This window comes from Takifugu rubripes, chromosome 6, assembly GCF_901000725.2.
Source record: "Takifugu rubripes chromosome 6, fTakRub1.2, whole genome shotgun sequence".
NCBI lineage: Eukaryota > Metazoa > Chordata > Actinopteri > Tetraodontiformes > Tetraodontidae > Takifugu > Takifugu rubripes.
The window spans coordinates 11,694,758-11,703,701 of NC_042290.1; the positions used below are offsets into that span (position 1 = coordinate 11,694,758).

The 8,944-nt window shown below is 51.5% G+C and overlaps 1 protein-coding gene across 1 annotated transcript; it reads right to left on the reverse strand.

The window, feature by feature from the left end:
• Nucleotides 1-4,523: 4,523 nt before the first annotated feature.
• nrarpa (NOTCH regulated ankyrin repeat protein a) lies at nt 4,524-8,355 on the reverse strand. Its single transcript, XM_011617818.2, has 2 exons — nt 8,108-8,355; nt 4,524-7,907 (listed from the first exon to the last, which is right to left on the reverse strand). Exon 2 carries the CDS (start codon nt 7,485-7,487, stop codon nt 7,149-7,151), a length of 339 nt encoding a protein of 112 aa, XP_011616120.1. The 5' UTR covers nt 7,488-7,907; nt 8,108-8,355; the 3' UTR covers nt 4,524-7,148.
• Between the last annotated feature and the right edge of the window lie 589 nt (nt 8,356-8,944).

Below are 8,944 nucleotides of genomic sequence, written 5' to 3' on the forward strand. Positions count from 1 at the left end.
ACGACGCTTTGAGATGTGTCGACGTGTTCTTCCGTGTTGTTGGGCTGCACCGAGCTGTCGGACAAGATGGGCCCATTTTCAAAAAACAATCGCTGGGGCACAGATGGAGGCCAACGTCCAGAACCGTCTGACCGCGGTGACTGTGAGAGGAGCGGGACGCTGCAACAGCTGGGGTTCAATGGCCGCGAGCCACCTAATTCACCTTCGAACAAGAGGTATTAGCGTAGCCAGCCTGTCAAACAAAGGCTGGGAAGGTGCCGTCACAGAGCGCCGTATCAGCGACAGGGTCCAACCCTGACCCTGCCCGTTACAGTGGGCCGTTTAAAACCCACCGAGCTCGTTAGCCTACATCCAGCCGGCTCTTTGTGTGTCCGGCACACTGAATCATTGTGTGGGAGGATAATCCACACACACGGTCACTGTTACAGCCGGTGGAGCAACACCAGGGCCCAGCAGAGACGCACAGGCTCCACAGGCAGGGGCCAAACACTTGAGAACAAACCTGGGCAGAGTCCACACACACACACACACACACACACACACACACACACACACACACACACACACACACACACTGAGAGTTCTGCTGGACTAATTCAATACACAGCAGTCCGTCAGTCTACTGAACATGTCTGCCTGGCCATCCATCCATCCATCCATCCATCCATCCATCCATCCATCCATCCATCCATCCATCCATCCATCCATCCATCCATCCATCCATCTGTCCCTCCGTCCATCTGAAGCAGGACTGTGCTGGAATGGCATGTACCCAACACACACACCTTTGTTTCTCTGCATATGTGTGTGTGTGTGTTGTGTATGATATTGGGGGTTGTTGGAGCTCCATATGGGCGCACAACCCGCCCCCAACACACACACCCCAGTCACAAACAGGCAGATGTCAAATGGGACGTGCCTCCCTGATGGGGCACAGGGTCACACCGCACAGGGGTAAATAACAGAACAGAAGGACAGAGAAATGCCTTTCCTGCCAACACACACACACACACACACACACACACACACACGCAAGCACGCACACAAACTGCTGCTGCTGAAACAAAAATACCAACACACAAATTGTTTGTCAAATTTCACTTCAAAGCAAAAATAATTAAAACAAAGAATGAAACAAAGAATTTAAATGAAGAGCTTCACTATCGTCTCGCCTGTTTATGTCAAAGTTACATCATTCCACATCGTGTTAGCAGCAGTGTTAGCAAAAGTGTTGGCAACAGTGTTGGCAACAGTGTTAACAACAGTGTTAACAACATGATTATCAACAGTGTTAATAACATTATTATCAACAGTGTTAATAACATTGTTAATAACATTGTTAGCAACGTTGATGTCACAGTGCAACAGGAATATAATCATTGAGGGACGAGCTCTTCTGACCCATCTGTGACTCCATAAGTGCTGTTTCCCTTTTTTGGGCTTCAGTCACTTTTGTCCTCTGTCCCCGCTGGACTGGTCCTGAGGACAAAACCTCTTCCTGTTTCACTTCTGCAGGTGATTCGGCTCCTTTCATCCAGGCTTTAGCTGGAAGTTCCTGGGAAACCGACCTGGATGAACAGCTCTGGTGGGCAGCTGCAGCTTCCATCATCAACTCCTCACAGGCAGTATTTGTGTGTTATCACAGCCTGGAAAACGTGATTTTATAAACGATTATAACGATATGAGATATAAACGATTCATTTTAAATTTGACTGCAATCGTGAAAGATGCATGTGTGCAAGATAAACTAGTGAAGAAGAAGATGCAGCTCAGCTGAAGGACAGGTGTCAGTGGTGTGTGTGTGCCTGCTTTGTGTAGCTCATACCTACACACACACACACACACACACACACGCGCACACACACACACACACACACACACACACACACACACACACACACACACACACACACACACACACACACACACACACACACACACAGTCTGTCTGAATGGCTGAATGGTTACGCCCGCAGGGCAGGAGTAAGGTTACTTTACATACTGCACTTACAGCTCTCTTTACCACTGGGGTATAAAATGGATTTGAATGAGAAAGAGGGGAACAGAGGGGTCGAGGGCGGGGGGGAGACGGGGGGGGGAAATGGGGGCGGGGGGGGACACCCTTTGTGTAACAGGAGGTCTGCTGCAGCTCTGGCAGGGCTGTGGAGATGGAGGAGCGGGGTCACTCTCCCGGCTCTCCCTCCTTCTGTCCCACTGTTATAGGCTGGATCCTCTGTCTCTCCCCCTCCCTCCATCCCTGCCTCCCTCCCTGCCTCCCCCCCTGCCTCCCTCCCTCCCTATTAGCATAGCAGCTGCCCGATACAGGGTGCAGGGTGGGGAATGGCCAGGTTGCTGTGTGCATGGTGTTTGTCAGAGGGAGGGATAGGGGGAGGATGGGGGTGCGAGGGTCCAGTCAATGGTGGTCCGTCTGGCCGGTGAATAGCAGCTAAAGCAGGCCCCTGCGAACTAGACAAAGGAGCTGTGAGGGAGGGGGGGTGAGGGAGATGGAGGGGTGGAAGAATGAGGCAGTGAATGGAGCGCCTTGTCACTGGCGCTATGGAGAGAAGCTCAGAATGACCTGGAAGAATGAAAGAAAAGTTCAAAAAGGAGCGGAGGGCAAGAAGAGGAGCGGCCCGACCACCTGTCTCTCTCTCACTTTCTTTTAGCACCAGCAGACTCTGGGGGGGGGGGGGGGACCCCCTCACTCTGCTGGGTTTGGCAGCAGACATGTTTTTGTTTTTGAAGAGAAAAATGTAGCATCAGCAGGATTTAGAGCTCGCTGTCATCCACCGGTGGGCTCTGGGGGGGGGGGGGGCGTCTGGAATATAACAACCACCTTTACCTGGAGACAGCAACGTCCTGCTCTCTGATTGGTTAAAGCTGCCTTTAACATCCAGCACAGGCTGTGCACGTGTGCCCCCACAAACATCACCGGTGTCGCTGCTAAGGTGGGAGCGGTCGTCACACACTTGCTCCGCGGCAGAGTTCCTCTTCAGGTGGTTCCCAGCCTCGCCGGGAGCCTCGGGTCACGATCCGAGCCGTTGGTTGCTTCATCAGAGGTGGCGTCAGCACGCAGGAAGTGGCGATCTCTCGGCTCAAGCCTTAACACGCTGAAGAGGAGCTATTAGATTGCATTTTGTGGTGTCACAGGATGTTCAGTTAATCTTTCAGCTCATGTGTGACCCTTCCAACGAGGGGCTGGAGCGTGGATATGAATATTTTATGAGCCGGCCAACAATGAGCTCCTGAATGGAGGCGGAGGATAATAGCACAGATGCTACGACGTGGACCCGCCGGCGCTTCCCCACGTCTCAGCTCAGCCCTGCAGGAATGCGTTGCTTCCACGCTTCGAGGAGTCCTCAGACAGCTCCCATCTGATTTTTCTCACACTGTAAGATCTCCTCCCATCATGCCCCGCTGCTGTCTGGCTCGCCACAGCAGGCCGCTCCGTGCACATGAAGAACCTATTAGGGGGGCCTTCGCAGGCGAGCAGCAGCCCCCGGGAGGCCAGCCAACTCGCTGTGTGAACAATAGGGGACCCGGCTCAACAAAAACATCCTGCGAGCAGCGAGAGGCTGGGAGGCAGCGGGAGGAAAAGGACGCCGCGCGGCGTGCCAGAGAGCCGACTCAGCCTGCCACAGTATCAAAACACAGAAGAGCTGCTGTTTGGAGAGCTGACTTTTCCCGCTGTTGAGTTTGACAAAGAAGTGCATCGCGTCGGCGTGCTGGGTGCGGGACATTTGAGCCGGGGTCACGGCCGGTCCAGCGGCGGCGGCGCTAGCCATAGCGCGAGCTGCTGGTTGCCAGGGATGACCAGACGCGCTTGAATTCAGGTCGGTTGTGAAACGCCGGCGCTCAGACCGCAGCCGTCGCCTCCGCCACCTCTGTAAACCTCTTTCCTTTCCGCCGGTTGACACCCATAATATGTTACGACACAAACTGGTTGGACGTGTAGAAACACACACGCTCGAGCTGCTTTTCCCACGACCCTCCCACAGACCTGAGAAATCGGTTGGGAGCTGGTAGAGAGGCGGCGAGGAGGATGCTGCAGCGCCCATTGAACAACACACCACATCAGCCCACATCAGGACACCCCAGATGACCGGGGGAGGGGGGGTGGGGGGGTCAGGTCATCTGAGGCTTCCAGACATTCACCAAAAAAAGAGATTATGGGAAGCAAAATCAGAAGAAGATTTGAAGGAGACATTGGAGCAGGTTGTCAGTGGTCGGGAGCACAGGAGAGGAGTGTATGTGGTGGTTTGGGGGGGGGGGGGGGGGTAATATAAAACCAGCTCTCCCAGCACACACAAGGGAGGGGTCCCTTCTTTAAACCAAGCCTACCCACAATGCAGTGGGCCCTTTTATCCCAGCAGTGAAAGGATGAAGCCAGATGAATGACAAAAGGGAGAGAATGGGGATCTGGGTTGGGCCCCAGCTGGGCGGGTGGGGGGGTGGGGGGGTGGGGGCCCTAGGAGGTGCATGAAAACTCACGGGAGGAGGAGCAGCTCAAAGAAACGTATTCATACACAGGATTTTGAGTTTAATGATTTCTTTACTGGCTTGTACACAAACGTACAAAAATAATACAGCACTCATCTGACATCGCGTCATCATCACAGTGTGACAAACATTCCGAAAAAATCAAATACAAGCAAACTTGATGGAGCATCACTCAGGAAAATCACCTGTTCCCTCTCGCTTGAAATGAAGCAAGACCAGAAACACAAATTGGTCCAAAGGAGTCGGCACTTTTCTCCCCCTCTCACTCATGTACACCAATCCGGCCGCCGGCTCCATACGTCATAAATGTTATGACCCTGGTACACCGAGCGGCCGCATAACCGTGCAATTTAGTTTTTCTCGTCACGTTACAATGATCTTACCATCAAATGTATTATTCCCCTTTCAAATAAAACAGGAAGACAGCACTTCAGAAAAGAAAGTGCCCCGAGATATCATCATCATCATCATCATCATCGTTGATATATATATCCATTATGTATATATACATACACCCAATCACAGAGATACACGCACCTTTGCCGAAAAAACACCGTGTTTTTCCCACAAAGTAACACACATTAGGACATTATCACCTGGAGCATATATTTATACAATAGTATTTTGTTGTGTTTGTCTCTTTTTTTTCCTTATTCAGAAAAAAAAAATTCAAATGTTGACACGTAAACGCCAACTTCTCAACAACAGTCTTCAGTGCAATATTCCCAAAAAAATAATAAAAATAAAATAAAATAAGGAAGAAAACATCAAGTTTAAGACAAGCGATGCATATTTCGGTTGTTGCCTGATCTCAGTGTGGTGGAACGTTTCAGTTACAGCTGGTGGTTCCAGGATCCTAGAAAGGGGAAGCTGTCTGTTCTAACACAGAGACACGAGGAGGAGGCCTCACGAGGCGCACGCACGCTCACACACACACGCACGCACACACGCACGCACACGCCAGCACCCCGTGAAGTGAGCCCGTGCTGCTGTTTCTGTGAAGCCTCTTTACAGCTGTCAGCCGTTTGAGCAGTAGGATGGTTGTTTTTTAAAGGAGAAAGAAATAAGACCATTATTATCAAAAATAAAGAAGAGAAATACACAAGCAGCATCGAGACAAAGGTTAGGGTGGCCGCGACTTTTAAAAACGCAACAGGCAAGTTGGTCAAACCAAATTTCCTCCTTTTATATCCTGCAACAGTCTGGTATCTTTCGGAAAGTCTTCATTGTCCAGCAGTAAGCGGGTCCTGCTCAGTAGTCGCAACTATTTCCAAAGCCTTGGCTCCTGCAGTTGCCCCCTACAAACACTGGGGGCGCACAAGGCTCCACATTTTGTGCAATAAAACTCCCTGCATTTAAAAGTCATGCAACACAAATCCGTTTCTTTTGATGTAGGACTGATAAACCTCTAAGGAAATCAACGGCAGACAGAAATGAGTTTGGTTGTAGGTGTAGAATAAACTGTCCCGACCCGAAGCGCCCAGATCGCGGATGTTCTGGAGCCCATTTAAAAAAGGAAGAGACACACGTGGATGCTCGCACACGCACGCACACACGCACGCACACGGGAGGGCAGAGCTGAGCCAGAGCCGAACACGGGAGAATACTTTACAGTCGAGGTAGCTGGCAAAAGGCAACCAAACAAAGGACAACACGAAGAGTCCTGTTAACGGGAGGAAGAGGAGGAAGAGGAGGGTGGTGGGAGGTCTTCACACGGGACAGTTTAGACTACGAGTCTGAAGCAGCTTGAATCACCCCAAATATTCTCATTTACAGAACCACAAGACAAATGCATCTTCTCAATGTACCTTCATAAATTATAAAGAAGCCTGCTTTCACAGTGATGACTATGCTGTTAATAAAATACTGAAAGGAGATTATAAAGTGAATTCCACGTTTGACTTGGATGTTGTTTCAAAGCGAAAGCAGCTGCTTCGTTTTCCTCCGATCACACAGTGGCCGCGCTGTCTCGCCCCCCAGGACAGATCTCCGTAAAGCTATTGTGTACAGTACTTCACAACAACGGGTACATCTGGAAGCGTCTTGGGAGCCCTATTGTCGCTCTTGGAGTCGAGAAAAAAATTAGAAATGAATGAATGACTTGAGCCCCGTGGTAGCCAACAGAGGGCAATCCTTCTTCTCTCCACGCCCCCCCCCCCCCCCCCCCCCCCTCACAGATTCCAGCATGCAGCCTTGCGGATCAAGTGCCGAGTTTCAGCGAAAATAACTTATTAAAAAAGCACGATGAGCAACAGGTTCGCTGTGCTGCTGCTGCTGACCCCCCCACCCGCAACAATGAAACGATTCAACTGGACAGGAGACAGAAAACTGGGCCATCTGCACCCAAACACACACGCACGCACGCACGCCGACTTTTAGAGTTCTAGTAAAGACATTCATGAGGAAAGCTTTAGTACCAACAGTCTCTGTTTCGGATTGAAGTGTGTGAACCAGTGCGCAGAGGGCCCCGCTTGGTTCGGGGCGGGATGTCGTGCACGTCTGTTTCCTCTGAATAATTTGGCACAACTATGAAGATCATGGCAGTTTTGCTTTTGCTGGAGTCTGATTTTCCCGCGTGTTACAGCTTTATCCCCCTTTTTTGACCGATATTTGCTCTTTTTGTTGTTTTACCTGACAGCAGAGACAGATCACCGGGGCCCAGAGGAGTACTTGGCCTTGGTGATGAGGTATAGCACAATGTCCTGGTGGCCCCCGAAGGCGGCGATGTGTAAAGCGCTCCACCCTTCCCGGTTGGCCAGCCTGATGTCTGCCCCGAACTTCACCAGCAGCTTGACCAGCTCCAGGTTGCCGTCGATGACAGACTGGTGCAGGGCCGTCTGTCCTTCTGGCCCGAACGAGTTGACATTGAACTCGCAGTTTGTCATGTTTTGCAGCAGCGAGTGCAGCTCCTTGGTGTTGCCTTTCTTCACCGCCTCCTGGAAAACCCTCTGCGGCGCGGAGCAGGTCGAAACGTCCGCCTGGCTCATGGTTGCAGCTCGCTGGAGTTGAGAAGCGGTAATCCTTCCTGCGATGATGATAATAACCGTCTTCTCCTGGCTGAGGTGTTTCTGGTGACAATGCCACAGTCACAGCTGGATTATAACCAGTTAATAAGGCACTCTTAAAGTACTGAGACACGGGGTAAAGGGGCACCGCATATATCCAAAAAAGGACAAAAGACGAGATAACACACGTGGTGTGAAAATGTTATTTTAAGAGATCCTGAAATCCCTAAATCATAAAAAAGTTTGTGGTCCCGAGGTCCCCCTTCGTCACTGTTGCTGGTCGACTGGGTCAGGAGATGGAGAAGGGAGACACCTCTGATTTCACTCGGGGAACTTGGAAGTATCTCCAGTGGGCAGCCTCGGCAGACACGTCCCGGCTATACGGCGCTGCTCATGCGGTGTCTGTAAGAGACAAAATGTACAAAAAATCCACATGAATCCGGATCCCTCATCAATAGACGTCGGGAGACTCTCACATTCCGCCACATCCAGGTGCCGGAGACGGGAGCCTCTGTGCGCACACGTTTTACGCACGGATTTCTTTTCCCTACAGATCTGCGAAATAGAAATATAGGCACGGCCTGTGGCTCTTAAAGACTTACCTTTATATAATGGACGGGTCCGTAGGGCTGAAAACGGTACAAATCCAACGTGGCCCGGTGTGCGTCCTCCGCGGGGTCCGTGTGAGTCTCTGCCCGGCGCTGCGCTCAGGGGAAATATTTTACGCGTCCTCTATTTGCATGACAATACCATCCCAAAGAATGAACTGTGGAGGAATGGGCGGAAACCCGCGGAGGTTATAGGCTGTCGGCTCGGACAGGGGGAGGGACGAGGACGAGGACGGTGTGAATACGAGTGGAGCGGGCGTGGCCTAGTGGAGTAAATGGGGGGGGGGGGGGGGGGGGGGGGTGGGGGGGGGGGGGGGGGGGGGGGCAAAAAGTTGAGCTGTAATATTAAACAAGCCAGACGCAGAAGTATTGTGTCTGCGCCCGATCCCCTGGATCTGATCTCGGGAGAAAAGGGACGGCAGGAGCCGCTGAGGTCCATCAACGCAGCGTGAACGTCACAGGTCCTCTCCTCTCCATCGTGCACGCTCGCTGTAAAACGAGATGACGCGCACACGCTGAGGGATGCCACCCGCTTGACAAACATTTGGTGCATTTGGGCGCACAAATGTCGCCTGCGTGTCCCGCAGCCTGCGCGCCGTGCTGGACCTCCCAACCAAATGGGAGGGGAGCACTAAACCCAAGGCCACAACAGGCGGCTATACATATGAAACACCTATGAGACTATAGGTGGGTTGTTTAAATCATAAACTGCGGATATATTCCAGCTGTTTTTTTCCTTCTGGGACTAGACTGTCGGATTTAAAACAACAAAAGCCCAGCGCTACTTCCTTTTTGCAAGTGAAAAGAGGTGACGCTGTGTGCAGATTGACA